Raw genomic sequence first — 14,707 nt, 5'->3', positions numbered from 1 at the left:
GCTGAAGGGAAATATACACACTGCCAAACGGGATGAATAGATGGGAAGGGAGCAAGGAAGAGCTCTCTGCAGAAGGAGCTCTGTACCTCAGCTTCTCCATCATCAAGTATAGATGCAGAACATCCCCCTCCCCTGTGCTTGAGTGGGAGAGGCCAGTTCACAGGCTTTAGATACTTTGCAGGGAAAGCAATTATATGGTTGAAGTTTGATTATATTATCATGGTTAGTGGAGTTGCTGTGACATTGCCGATAGAACACACATGTCTTTCAGAAGTGAAGATATGGCTTGAGTTGATCTCCTGTCCTGTTTCAAGGGTATGGATATGCAAAACACTATTAAAAATGTCTTCATCTGCAAAGTTCAAAGTTTCGAAATATCGAATGAATGTCTTATTCAGTTAAATGAGACTATTCCAACTCACTTTATTAAAAATAACACATTTTGCCCAAAGACAAGAAAAAAATGTGGCCCCTATTCCCCTATTGTGACTTTCTTCCCCATTTCAGGCTGCCTTTGACCCTGGTATGATGGCAAAGGTGAGGAGAAGGAAGGCAAGAAGGCAAAGGAGATAGAAAAGGACCCCTGCTCGTTCACCCTGTGGTAAGGTCCTCACCATTACCTGCACATATTTATGTGCTTCTGTGTCCTAAGTAAAAGGTGATGTGTAGAATTATTTGGCATGCATTCATCCAGGATCTATCTGACTCTGCTAGACACTGTGTTAGAAAACCATGATATTTTTTAGAAGAGTTTAATAAAAAAGAGATAAACAAAAAATTATTTGAATTATGATTGGTATAAATTTCCAGAACAGACAAAACTAACCTATGGTGACACACAGCATTGCCTGGGATGGAGGTGGAAAGAACTGAATTTGGAGGAATCAGAAGGAATTTGGGGATGATGGAATGTGCTGTATTTTGATTGGCAAAGTGGCTATTGGGTATACAGATTTGTTAACAATAATTGAATTACATGCTTCAAACAGGCACATTTTATTTTACAAATTATACATTAATAAAATTAAAACAAAAAAAATCATTTTATGTGCTGTGGGCCAACATAACATGGGAGGAGGAGTCAATATATGAGTACAATTTAGATGAGGAGTTTCTAGAAGACTTCTCTGTGCTAAAGAGATTTTCTGCTTTGAGGAGGTTCAAGTTCACGGGAGGCTATTGTTTTAGGTTGAGCTCCTGCTGAGGCCCCAACAGACCAGACTGGAGCAAAATGGAGTCACTCATGCTAGTGGCCACATAAGCAAACTGAACTTAGAAACAGGCCACTTTCCCAAAATACAGAAGAGTCATAGTAACCAATCAAAAGGTGCCCAGTCAACCTGAGCCAGCATGATAAGCAAGTCCCCTCTGCCTTAACCTGGAAGGAGGGTGGCTTTGAAATGACCAGTTCACTTTATGTTCATCACCTCTGCTTTCTTATCTGCCTGGGAAACCTACCTGCTTTTGTACCGTATGCTACCTGATTCACAATCACCTATAAAAGCCAATTATATCATGAAACTCAATTTATTTAAGTTTTGCTTTTTGACAGGAAAAAAGAAGCCCCACAAGGAGGGATGGGGATGTGGCCAGTGTTTGCCTAACTTGCACAAGGCTCTGGGTTCAATCCCCAATACTACCCAAAGTAGTATTGAGAAAACACAATGGAAACAGCACTGAATGATTTTCTTGCTTTCCTGCAATAGAGGGCATAGTTCAACATTTTGATTATGACCAAATAAGTAATTTGACTTGTCCCTGGAAAGAAAGTATATGCAACCATACACTTTCTTGTTGGTTAGTATACAGTAGCTTATTTCTCGTTCAGCTTTCATGTCTGCAGGGGCCTCATATCATTCTAATCTGGTAGAGACCCATTCTGGAACTTTCATTTAACATGTGAGCATTGTTTGGGGATCCCACTCAAGTCTAGATGCTGGTGCAAGACAGTGATAGCCATAGTTTCTTTTTGAGGTGATGAACTTGTTCTAAAATTGTGGTGATGGTTGCACTCATCTATGAATACATCAAAAATTATTGAATTATGTACTCTAATTGTATGGCATGTGAATTATATTTGATGATGATTCTCTTTTTTTTTTTTTAAAGGTTAATGCAATTCTATGTGAGTCAGGTTAAGAGTCAAGAAACTAGGGCTGGGGTTGTGGCTCAGTGATAGAGCACTTGCCTAGCATGTGTGAAGCACTGGGTTTGATCCTCAGCATCATGTAAAAATAAATATATAAAACAAAGGTATTGTGTCCATCTACAACTAAAAATATTTTTTTTAAAAAAAGGGTCAAGAAACTTTGGCGCAGATAAAACAAAGTCAATGGAATGAAACCCTTTGTTTTTGACTCTTTTAGCATTCTATCCACATATTGAACCAAAAAAGATGTAGAGTAACTTCAAACACATTTTGTATTTCATTCATATGCCAAAGAAAAACAAAATTTCCCCAGCCCCAAAAAAGAGGAATAAAATTGCCCAATAATTGACTTCCATTTTTGATAACATGGCAATTTGGATAACCTAAACAACCCTCTTAATTGAAATGAAAGTTCTGGGTGGCTTATATTATTTTAAATATATACTTTAGCTAGCATAAAATCACCTCAGAGCCTTAAAGCAAAGTGAAATTTGGAGAAGGTGAGTATCCAAAGATGAAGATGACAAATTAGGCTAGGTGAATCTTGTTGGTTAGCATACAGTGGCTTATTTCTCATTCAGCTTTCATGTCTGCAGGGGCCTCATGTCATTCTAATCCAGTAGGGACCCGTTCTAGTGGAACTTTCATTTAACATGTGAGCATTTGTTTGGGGATGTAGCTCAGTGGTAGAGCACTTCTCTAGTATGTGTAGGCCCTGGGTTCCAACTCTAACACTATGAAAAACAAAAAGGAGTGAACATTGCAATACATTTTTTTTTATTCTATCATGCTTCTTTCTCTAAAGTTTGGATATTAATTTTATTTTTTTATATTCTCCCTATTTATATTTGGAGTAAACACTCATCAAATTTTTCCTCCTGAATCCCTCATCCCTACCAACCTACGGTTTTCTTTTTAAAAACTGGAATCCTTATAATGATATTTCAGTGAAGGAGCTCCCTTTTATGTATTAAAATCAAACTAGTTATTATAACACAATGGAATTGACACTCCAGGGTAATGGATATAAAAGGGAATGTGGATACCCTTTACTGTAAGATTTAAACTGTTTTAAAATAAATTCCTCCAACTTGAGAGTAGACTCAAAGTGGTATGAAAAGTGCTTCCTACACGAAGAATTCAGAAAGCCAGTTCAGATTTAAAAACAAGACTCTATAAGATCATAGTAATTATTAATTGAATTCCTCTTTAAGCCCCATATCATGACATCATTGTTTCCCACACTTCGTGAAACAATTTCAGCCAGCCTCTCCTTTGGAAGATGAGGGGGGAATCTAACTCCACATTCTTGGCCTTTAGTGTACCTGTGCCCCAAATTTTCTAGTTTCTAGATTAAGTTTGTTCACTTAGGTTCACTGCTCATCATTGAGTCCTTTTGGACTCAAATGCCAAAATTCACTTCTTTTATGTTATTAAATGTCTTGCTTTGTTCACTTTTAAATGGAAAAATACATTACACTATAGACTATATAATATAAACTTATCACGAGCGTCCTTCTTAATTACTCTGTATTGTACATCCCTTTTAGAAGTAGTAGGCAGTTGGTTTAAATATGATGTCTTTGTTGCAATTCAGATTAACATTTACAAATCATGCTTTGAGGAATATTTTTGTATATAAATTTTTGTTGTATTTTCCCAAATTTAGATTCCTGTGTATGGAATTACTGGGTCAAAGAATATGAATATTTTTAAAGTCTTCAAATGCTTTGCCACTTTTTTCCTCAAAAATATTAGGTCAGTCATACTGCCATTAGCTTTCTGTACCTCATCAACACTGGAAATAAAATATGCTTTTTATTTATAATGTTTACTAATTCGAGTCACCTTCTTTAACAATCATTTCAGTGGGCCACTGCTCTTCTCAGGAAATGTCATCAGTAAAAAACATGCTCTCTTGTGTCAAATCCAAATTTCCATAGGTGTCTTTCAAGTTCTTGATGATATGTACACATGTGACATGTACCTGTGTGTATAAGGTAACATACATGTGATAAATACACACTATATAAATATATATATAAATATAATATTTTTATCAATAATGATAAAAATATCATCAGTTAAGGTCCTACTATTTGCCACGGCCTGAGCATGGTTCAATTTTATCCCATCTAACTCTCATTACAATTTTGGAGGTGGAAGTACTATCATTGTGTTTTATAGATCAGAGTAGAGCCTCCCTGTATCTCCAAACCCATACTCTTTTTTAATTTTTTTTGTTGTTGTTGTTGATGGATCTTTATTTTTTATGTATTTATATGTGGTGCAGAGAATCAAACCTAGCGCCTCAGACATGCTAGGCAAGGGCTCTAGCACTGAGCTACAATCCCAGCCCCAAACCCATACTCTTGCTCTCACACAACCTGGTGCAAATTTACATGATGGCTATTTCCCAACACACATCTCCTGCTCTAGCAAGTTCTCCCAACCATCTTTCTGATCTCAAAACCCCCATCTCTGCTCATTTAGTCTCCCTTTCTTCTTCCCTTAGCCATTATTTTCTTTTTTCAGTCCTGGGGATTAAACTCTGGGCCTCACTCATGCTAGGCAAATGCTATAGCCATATTCACAGCCCACCCTTAGCCACTTTTCAAGACCCAGTAGTAGCCCTAGCTTTATATAAGACTAAATCTGTATTTAATTACCTAGAAATTTGAGTTTCTTCGAAAACCAGTTTTCTTCCCTTCCCCTATCCAACCATCTGGCACGTCCTGTCATTGTTGCTCGTGAAACCCATCTAAACTCTGCCCACACATCTCTGTACAATTCTCTGTATCGTCACAGTGTCCTCAGCTTCAGGCCACAGCATCTTACTTTGCATCAAAGAGGCCCCAGTGATTTACTTGCCTTCACAATCTCTACATGACACCTAGAATGAGTCTTTAAAACATGAGTTAGCTGGGTACAGTAGCACATGCCTATAATTCCAGGGGTTCAGGAGGCTGAGGCAAGAGGATAGCAAGCTCAAGGCCAGCTTCAGAAACTTAGTGACACTCTGTCTCAAAAAACAAAAGTCTGGGGATGTAGATCAGTGGCAGAGTGCCCCTATCAAAAACAAGTAAATTAAATTAATGATTTATCTTAACAATGATGATTTATTTTAATAACAACAGAATGCAAATAATCCAACTTTAAGTGGACAAATTATCTGAAAAGACTTTTCTCAAAAGAAATACCAATGGCCAACAAATATATGAACAAATATTCTCAGAGTAAATCAAATTTCACGCATGTATGATTTTGTCAAAATGAACTCAACTACTATGTTTAACTATAATGCTCTAATAAAAAATTTTAAATGCTCTCAATATCATTAACCATGAGAGAAATGCATATCAAACCACAATGAGATAACATCTCACTTCTATTAGAATGGCTATTATAAAACGATTATAATAACTACAACACCACCAAATGCTGGCAAAGATGTGGAGGAAAAGAAGACTATAGGTGGAAATGAAAATTACTATAGCCATTATGGAAAACAGTAAGGAAGATCCTTGAAAAAATAAAAATAGATATACTGGGCTGGGGTTATAGCTCAGTTGGTAGAGCACTTGCCTTGCATGCATGAGGCACTAGGTTTATCCTCAGCACCACATAAAAATAAATAAATAAAATAAAGATATTGTGTCCATCTACAAATAAAGAAAAAATTTTTAAAAGATAGATATACCTAAATAGATGGAGTTGGAGAAGATAATGATAAGTGAAGTTGGCCAAATATTCTCTCTGATATAAAGATGCTGATTCATAGTGGAGTAGGAAGGGGGAACAAGGGAGGAATAGACCAACTCTAGATAGGGCAGAGGGGTGGGAGGGGAAGGGATGGGGGCATGGGGTTAGAAATGATGGTGGAATGAGATGGACATCATTATCCAAAGTACATGTATAAAGACACCAATTGATATGAATATACCTTGTATGCAACCAGAGATATGAACAATTGTGTAATATGAATTGCAATGCATTTTGCTGTCATATATAAATTAAATAAATAAATTAAATAGTGGGCTGAGGTTGTAGCTCAGTGGTAAAGTGCTCGCCTTGCATGTCTGAGGCCCTGGGTTCGACCCTCAGCATCACATAAAAATAAATTTTAAAAAATTTAAAAAGAAATGTATTAAATAAATAAAATAGATATGCCAATTCCACATCTGGGTATATATCCAAAAGAAATTAAATCAACCTACCAAAAGATAACTGCACATTCATGTTTATTTTGGCATTATTCTAACAAGGATATGGAATTAACCTAGATGTCCATTGATGAATGAATGGATAAAGAAAATATGAAATATATAATGTGTATATATATATATACTTTGTCTTTCCTTCATGTTCTTACTCCAGTGTCTCACCAGTCCTATGGATTAGGACCATTTAACCCTCATTATCTCCTCAAAGCCCCTATCTCCAAATACAGTCTCATTGGTGCTCAGGGATTCAACATATGAATGAAGTGGGGCAGCACAATTCATACCATAATAGATCCAATAAAAGTGAAGAGAATGGTAGAGTTCTAGTAACATTGGTTTAGGCCCTGGATATAGCAAATCTACCCTACTCCTCTAAATATTCTATTTTCTCCAGTAATTTTCCTTTTTCCTCTATTCTCTTGAATGTTTAAATACAACTATATAATGCCTATTGATCAGTTAAAAATGACAAAAATAATGTTTGGGGGTACTTGAAGCTACTAACAATACTCTTTTCAACATAAATTGAGAAGAAATATAATAAATGAAATGTTTTTGTACATGGAATTTTAACCAAAGACATATTCACTGTAGATATCTCAATTATTTTATACATTGTGCCTTAAACACAATCGCCTTTGTAACTTCCTTAAGCACAATTTCTAGAAGATTCAGCCATTCTAATACCTTATAACCTAACATGAAGCAGAGATGAAAAAACTCAAAATTCAATAAGAATCTGTGTGCTTACCACTTCTGATACAAATATTGAGAGGTGATTCTTAAAGCTTTGTCATGGTTTCGATATGTGCTGTCTCTCAGAAGCACCTGTGTTAATACAGGCTTATTCAGAGGCCAAATGATTAGATTATGAGAGCTGTAAACTAATCAGCCCATCCTAATTTGAATGGATTAACTATGTGGTAACAGTAGGCAGGTAGGGTGTGGCTGGAAGAGATGAGTCACTGGGGCATGTCCTAGAAGGGTTCCTCTTCCCAGTGGCCCTTTCTCTCTCTCTCTCTCTCCCTCCCTCTCTCTCTCTCTGTGTCCTTCCTGGCTGCTATGAGCAGAGCAGTTTTCTTCCACCATACCCTTCCACCATTATGTTCTGCCTCATCTCAGACCCAGAGCAATGGAGTCAGCTGACCATGGTCTGAGATCTCTTAAACCATGAGCCAAAATAATATTTCCTCCTCTAAGTTGTTCTTCTCAGGTATTTTGGTCACAGCAACGAAAAATTGACTAATACATGTGTCTGCTTTGAAGTAGAAACAAAAGTATCTATTCCATTTTCATTCATAAATGGAAAAAACCATAGGTGATATTCCAGTTGGTTGTCTACACTTAAATCATTAGTATTGTTTTCAGAGGATAAAATTTGTAATGTTTATGTGCTCTGAGAGACAAGAGAAAAGAGACAGAGACTGTGAATTATTCCTCCCCATGTCTGCCCCAAATTAGTCTCCTCAGCTGATACATAGCTTTGAAACCAGTATCTCTGTGCTACAAGACACAGAGGGGAGAATATTTACAATAGCATTAATACGGTATCTAAAGAAAATCCCACCAAATTGATTTTCTATTTAGACTTTTTTTTAAAGAACTTCCATTTGCCTATGCTAAACACAGAACTCTAAACTCTGAGTTCCTTAAATACTGAAAATGTGCTCTGACCCATCTTTGGGTCCCCTTCTCCTACTATTGAACCTGACCCAGAGTCAGAGAACTAGAGATACATTCTGAATTAATGGACATAAAGACATGCATATGACCTTGAATGATAATGACAGTGACAATTTATTAAAGATGTTGAACCCAAAGTACTCCAAATTTTGAACCCAGGCTTCCAATGTTGATAGAATGGGGTTACCTTTGATAAACTATGGCTAAAGTTAGAAAAGATGCTTTTAAAAGCATCATCACAAAAAATGTCAAAAAAAATCTGGGCTCCTGTCTTGTGTACTTTACAAACAAACCATACAGCATTGCACCAATTGCTCAATCCATCTCAGTTCTCTCAATAAAGTTTGATTAAACCAATCAAACACCACTGTGAGCTCTCACAGTGAACAATTAATTTGAAAATGAAAAGAATCTTAAAAGCTTTTGCAATCAGATTGAAATCTACCTTTCCCAATAGATTTCATAACATTCACCAGCTCCGGTCAGACTACCCCAGGCCTGGTATTCTGGCTTCTGCCTCATTTCCTCCGGCTGAGATTTCCGCCCTGTTCTTCTTACCTCTCTAAACTTAACTATTCTTCAAGAGCCTGGCCCATGTCCATCTCCTCAAAGCCTCCCAGACCACATATGCCTGCAGTGTATGTGAGTCCCCTAAGGACAGAGCACTCTGATCCTTTTGGGTGCAGTTCCCAGAACTCCTCCTGGAATGCTCTACAGAGTCCAGCATGAAGTAAGTCAAATTCTATGCCTCCCTCAACCCTGTTCCCTTAGAACATCAGTCTTCACTCCACTCAACCCAAGATCCCAAGATTACAAATGCTGAAGATCTCTATCACTCAGTTACTAAGAAGTTGTTTCTGGATCCTGCTTCCTCACACTTGTTTTGAACATGCTTAGTGATCTTCAGTTGTTTAGAGTATATTTGCAATGAGACATAGCTAAGCCTGTCAGCTGGACTTGCATTTCATGCCTAACCCTCAAAAATATAACTGCAGAATACAAAGAAATGAGAAGATAAGTGAATTTAAGATAATCTTTGATCTTCTCTTTACCGCTGTGTATGTGAGTTCTGCAGATATAAAAACAACCGGAATGTATGCTAAAAACAACAATGTTCAGTGTCATCCATAGCAACTAATCTTAAAACATTGTCTTACAGGGTTCCATTTCTTGCTTACATGGGGCTAAACCTAATGGAGCTTATTTATAAGTTATGAAATAATTCATGATTCTGGCCCAAAATATAAAATTAAAATTCAGTGCATAATTTCCAGCTCAGTGTGACACTAATTTATCTGATGAACTTTATGCTACTGTACTATTACAGTGCTCAAAGTGTCAGAGCAAATGTGCCTGCCCCACCCAAGCCTGTCCCAGAAAGAAATGAGAGACACTTTTGTAGGTTGCAAGTCCTGGTCTGTTTTATTTATAAAGCAATAAATATTAGAAGCACAAACAAACTGCACGTGTGTAAACAAACTGTACAATGATTGATGAGAGATGAGGAAGGGTGGTTTGGAAGATTCCAAGAAGCATAATACTGTCATCCTGAATGTAAGAGAGACTAAGAGAGAAGGCACCTTAGAAGCATTTGCGATGGACAATGGATGGGCCTGCCTCATCATACTCTTGCTTGCTAATCCACATCTGTTGGAAGGTGGACAGAGAGGCCAGGATGGAGCCCCCGATCCAGACAGAGTATTTACGTTCAGGGGGAGCAATAATCTGCAGAAAGAAAACAAAAGCTTCCAGTGAACTCTGAAGTTCCAAGCAATGGAACAACAAGCAACATGTTGGAAATATTCACAAAAAGAAATTAGATAATAATTCACTATAATGTAGGAAATTATATATCACCAAATATTATAACAATCAAAAATTTTTTGAACTTTCCTCTGTTTCCTCATTTCCATTATTAAAGACTCTTCAAAATAGAATTTTTCCACTTCTCTGAACTAGAGTATAATGTGGCAACAAGCTAAATGCATGGTTGAAGGCTAGCCCAAAGTTGGGGGGGGGGTGTTAAATGTGTTCAAAGAGTTAGCTGTATTTTTTTCCCAATAATTTATTTTTTATTCACTGCTTGAAAACATTTTTAAAGTTTCCTGTCTTGGGGAAAGTACTATTAAAAAAAATCAAGAAAAGTGCTAGAAAAGCTAAAAGGTAAAGCTTATAGGAGTCACAAAGCTAAGTGTGAGGGGAAAGGAGTTATGAATGAAATTGTACTCGGAATACCAAGATCTGTGCTAGTCCTCCCACCCACGAAAGCTCTTTACCTTAATTTTCATGGTGCTAGGAGCCAGAGCAGTGATTTCCTTTTGCATACGATCTGCAATACCAGGGTACATGGTGGTGCCTCCAGATAAGACGTTGTTGGCATACAGGTCTTTACGGATATCAATGTCACACTTCATGATACTATTGTAAGTAGTTTCATGGATGCCAGCAGATTCCATGCCTGGATACAAGTTAAAGAAAAAAACAAAAAAACATAGCACATTCAAGCTGTAATTCAATGTGGAGGGAACATTCTGCTGGGCCGAGAGAACAGGACTCTCTGTGTTGGTGAGCTGCCACCACTTGCCTCTGAAACACATGGTGCCCTATAAGATACACTGCAAGGAATATGTGGAACAGGGGTCTCTTAAAAGAAATAACAGATAATCCATCATAGATGGCCAGGAAACAAACAACTGTTGAGCATCTATTTGGAGTGAATACCTTCTGTACACATCAGATGTATACAGATGTACTTCAAAAGGCTAAGACAAACATTTAAGTTAAAATTAACATACTTTTTATTTATGGACTTAAATCAGTCCAAACTTCTTCCGGGAAATCACTGCTTAGGAAAGATATTTGGTGACATACAAGTCTCCAATTATCACTATGAGTAAGAGTGTGGTTGCATGAGTTACTTAAAGTCCAACTAGTTGGTAATGGAACTTATTAGACTAACTCAGTTCTCTTGAGTAATCACCCCTTTACCGCAGATATGTGATATTCAGTTACTGCTGAGTCTCATCCTTGGAGATGAATCCATGTGTCACCCTTGAACACGTCACTACAGCATCACTAATGAGCCATAAGGACTTGAGGCTGAGCTGTGTGGGACTGCAAGCCTACAATTTCACTCAACAGTTTCTTAATCCTTCTGATTATATTGGATTTTACTCTGAGAGACCCCAAAACTCCCAGAGAAAAGCTGTGCCTTGGGATCTGACCCCACAACTCACCAATGAAAGAGGGCTGGAAGAGCGTCTCAGGGCAGCGGAAACGCTCGTTGCCAATAGTGATGACTTGGCCATCAGGTAGTTCATAGCTCTTCTCCAGGGAGGAGGAAGAGGCAGCCGTGGCCATCTCATTCTCAAAGTCCAGGGCGACATAACACAGTTTTTCTTTGATGTCACGGACAATTTCACGTTCAGCTGCAGAAATAAATCATCACAGTCAATCTCTGAAAAAAGTAGTCAGTCGTGGGGAGGTAGGTGGATCCTTCGAGGGAGGAAAAAAAGCAGACATGTGCTGTGGCAGATAAGACACACATACTCACCAGTGGTGACAAAGGAGTAACCACGCTCAGTGAGGATCTTCATGAGGTAGTCAGTGAGATCCCGACCAGCCAGGTCCAGACGCATGATGGCATGGGGCAAAGCATAGCCCTCGTAGATGGGGACATTGTGGGTTACACCATCCCCAGAGTCCAGAACAATGCCTGTGAGAGGGAATTAGACAAGAACAAGATAAATCTCTGTGGACCACCACTTTATTCACGGTAAAACCTACTTCCAGTCTTAGCTGAGAGATACAAGACTGGGCACTGATCCAGATAAAATCAGATCCTTTACAGACAAAGAATAAAAATGAACATAATGGATAGATACTAAATCTGAAGCTAACAGAAGCCCATCCTTTTAAGTACTGGAGTAGAAAATTTTCCTGAAAATACTTTCAAATGATCATCCCTCTTGCCAAATAAATGCCCAGCCTATTTTTCTTTGTTCTTATCTCTCTTGCACATGTTTCTCTCTTTATTGATTCAGACCTGTTGGGAAAAAATGTGTGTTTTCCTTGAAGATGTTGCCCAGGGGCTGTGATGGTATACACACACACACCATGACTGCTGCATTCCCAGCTGCTATACTGTGCTGCACTTCGATCCTCAAAATAAGGGAAGGATCTAATTCCTCAAGCTGTCAGCTCTTACAACAAGTGTGCTCTGAAATTAACCTCAGGGAACTATTGTTAGTTATCTTTCTCTCTTAGCATGGACACCTCCCTGGAGAGAGTGAGGGATGGGATCACTATTTTTTTAATTGAGGAATCACATTCACAGCAAGATCAGTGGCTTGGGAATGTGATGAAAATCAGTGACCAACCCCCACAGCCCAAGCATACCTGTGGTTCGGCCAGAAGCATACAGGGACAGCACCGCTTGGATGGCCACGTACATGGCAGGGACATTGAAGGTCTCAAACATGATCTGGGTCATCTTCTCACGGTTGGCCTTGGGGTTGAGTGGGGCCTCAGTGAGCAGGGTGGGGTGCTCCTCAGGGGCCACACGGAGCTCATTGTAGAAGGTGTGGTGCCAGATCTTCTCCATGTCATCCCAGTTGGTGATGATGCCATGCTCAATGGGGTACTTCAGAGTCAGGATACCTCGCTTGCTCTGGGCTTCATCGCCTACATAGGAATCCTTCTGCCCCATACCCACCATGACTCCCTGTAAGAAGAAAAAGATAGGGAAATCATGCTTCCACCATGTCAGGAATATATTCAGCACTTTATCAATTTATATCTAACTGCCCAAGTAAAGGTACATCTTCAAAACACCAGAAATAGTAAAAACAGGATTTCACCTTAAATTTAGAAGAATCATTTAAAATCAGTCTTGTACCTTATCCCTCCACAAAGATGTATAATCCTATTGTTTAGAATATAATTGAGGAGGGGGAATAAAGCTATTGAACTGAAGAAGCAGAGCCTCACCTTAATTTTAAAATGCCTTCATTATTAAGCTTATCACCTGAGTCAAACAGAAAGTAGATGGCTACATTCAGGAATGACCAAATTAGTGACTCGTTGTATTTCTCCTAAGAAAAGATTTTGACATTCATCAAGTGAACCTAAAAAGATGGGCTGATTTGCCACTGCCATTCTGATGCGGCCTGTCCAGAACATCCTAGATACTGGTCATTCCCCAACGTGAGGACTAAGAGCTCTACTCCCTGGCAGCCTGTCTGGCCAGGCATGTGACAAACCCAGAGAGCATGGCATTGCTTTTAATAAACAGGTGGTATGTCACTATCACCATGGCACTCACTCTCTTTGTCACGTCTGACTTCTAAAATTGCAACAGCCAGGAAGGAGAGAGATTACATCCTCTGAGAGCCCTGTGAACTGACTGTGAACAAGAGAGAGGAATGTGGGTTGTGTCCAGGTTGGTGAAGGGGAGTTATTTCAAACTTTGAACAGGGCTGAAAAGGAGGAGAAAAAAAGAAAAGCATATGGTATAAGAGGTACAGAAGACACTGAGAACTAAAAATCCAGAAGGTCCTTTTCACAGGAAGCATTTGGACCATTGACAGGTGTGCCATTGAAGTAGATTGGGGGAAAGTGTACATTTCTTGGTAGTTAGGGACTTGGTAAGGGTATTGCTCATCTTGGCTTGGATCTGAAACTAACCCAAATTTTCCTTATTTGAATCAAGCTGTTCAGGAAAAAGTTGGGTCAGGAGAGACATTTCCCTAATTGCTGGACTGACTAAGGAGGTGGCAGGCAGGGGTGCAGAGTGGGCCTGGGGAGTGCCCCATCTGGGAGAAGGCAGGAAGGGCGAGAAATGTACCTGGTGGCGTGGGCGGCCCACAATTGATGGGAAGACAGCGCGGGGCGCGTCATCGCCGGCAAAGCCGGCCTTCACCAGCCCTGAGCCATTGTCGCACACCAAAGCAGTGGTCTCCTCGTCGTCGCACATCTTGGCACAGCTTCAGCGGGGTCTGTAGGTTGAAGAAGGGAAGGTGGGCCATGCTCAGTGTCTGGGAACTGGCTCTGTCCTTACCAGGAGAAGGGGATAGAACAAATGTGGATTCTAGGGGATGGGGGCGGGTGGAGAGAGAGCTGCCTTCTGCACCCTTTAAGAGAAAAAGAAGGGCGAGAAGGAGCCACAGAGGAGATTGGTTGTATAGTGAAGAAAGAGAAACCCACCCAGGCTCCCTGGCCAGGAGTGCCACCCTCTGTCCCAGGCATAAGGAAGGACCATCCTAACTACTCTGGAGACCCAATTCCTTACCAGGTCCTCCTAGGCCCTTTTCACCGTTCACAAATTGGAACCCCAGTCTCCCGCCCTATCCACACCTCACGCCTTGCCCCAATGAAGAGAAGAGCACACGCCCTTGCGGAGGGTTGGGAACGCGGGACTCCCTTTCCGCGCGGCCCTCTCCGTAGAGCTCCAAAACTTAGCATAAAACAAGTTAGAACCTCATCAAAAAGTATGCGGAGAAAAAAAAAAAACGACGGGGAGGAGTAGTGAGGGCCGGCGCTGGCTGAAGCCGGGGGCGCGGCTGGTGTCCGGTGCGGGCACGGGCAGGGCGGAGAGCGAGGACGCAGGGTGTCGCTGACTCACCGTCCGCGGCTCGGCTGGGCTCGGCTGGGC

At 39.9% G+C, this 14,707-nt stretch overlaps 1 protein-coding gene and 1 long non-coding RNA gene across 3 annotated transcripts in view; one reads left to right on the top strand and one right to left on the bottom strand.

Annotated features, from left to right (window-relative positions):
- LOC125613284 overlaps positions 1 to 14,707 on the top strand; it is an 84,332-nt gene that overhangs the window by 21,715 nt on the left and 47,910 nt on the right. For both annotated transcript variants that reach the window (XR_007343788.1, XR_007343787.1), the window contains exon 2: positions 508 to 601. This is a non-coding gene — a long non-coding RNA (uncharacterized LOC125613284). The remainder of the gene's footprint in view (positions 1 to 507; positions 602 to 14,707) is intronic.
- Positions 9,455 to 14,707, bottom strand: part of Actc1 (actin alpha cardiac muscle 1) — a 5,303-nt gene continuing 50 nt past the window's right edge. Inside the window, exons 2-8 of the mRNA XM_015480851.2 lie at positions 14,678 to 14,701; positions 13,901 to 14,051; positions 12,454 to 12,778; positions 11,609 to 11,770; positions 11,292 to 11,483; positions 10,332 to 10,513; positions 9,455 to 9,780 (exon numbers count right to left, since the gene is read on the bottom strand). Of these exons, the coding sequence (XP_015336337.1) occupies positions 9,637 to 9,780; positions 10,332 to 10,513; positions 11,292 to 11,483; positions 11,609 to 11,770; positions 12,454 to 12,778; positions 13,901 to 14,029 (1,134 nt within the window). The 5' untranslated portion in view covers positions 14,030 to 14,051; positions 14,678 to 14,701 and the 3' untranslated portion in view covers positions 9,455 to 9,636. The remainder of the gene's footprint in view (positions 9,781 to 10,331; positions 10,514 to 11,291; positions 11,484 to 11,608; positions 11,771 to 12,453; positions 12,779 to 13,900; positions 14,052 to 14,677; positions 14,702 to 14,707) is intronic.

The sequence above is a fragment of the Marmota marmota genome, unplaced genomic scaffold (genome assembly GCF_001458135.2).
Source record: "Marmota marmota marmota unplaced genomic scaffold, marMar, whole genome shotgun sequence".
NCBI classification, from domain to species: Eukaryota; Metazoa; Chordata; class Mammalia; order Rodentia; family Sciuridae; genus Marmota; species Marmota marmota.
The sequence above is the reverse complement of the archived record's forward strand: the minus strand, read 5'-3'. Positions and strand labels throughout refer to the sequence as shown.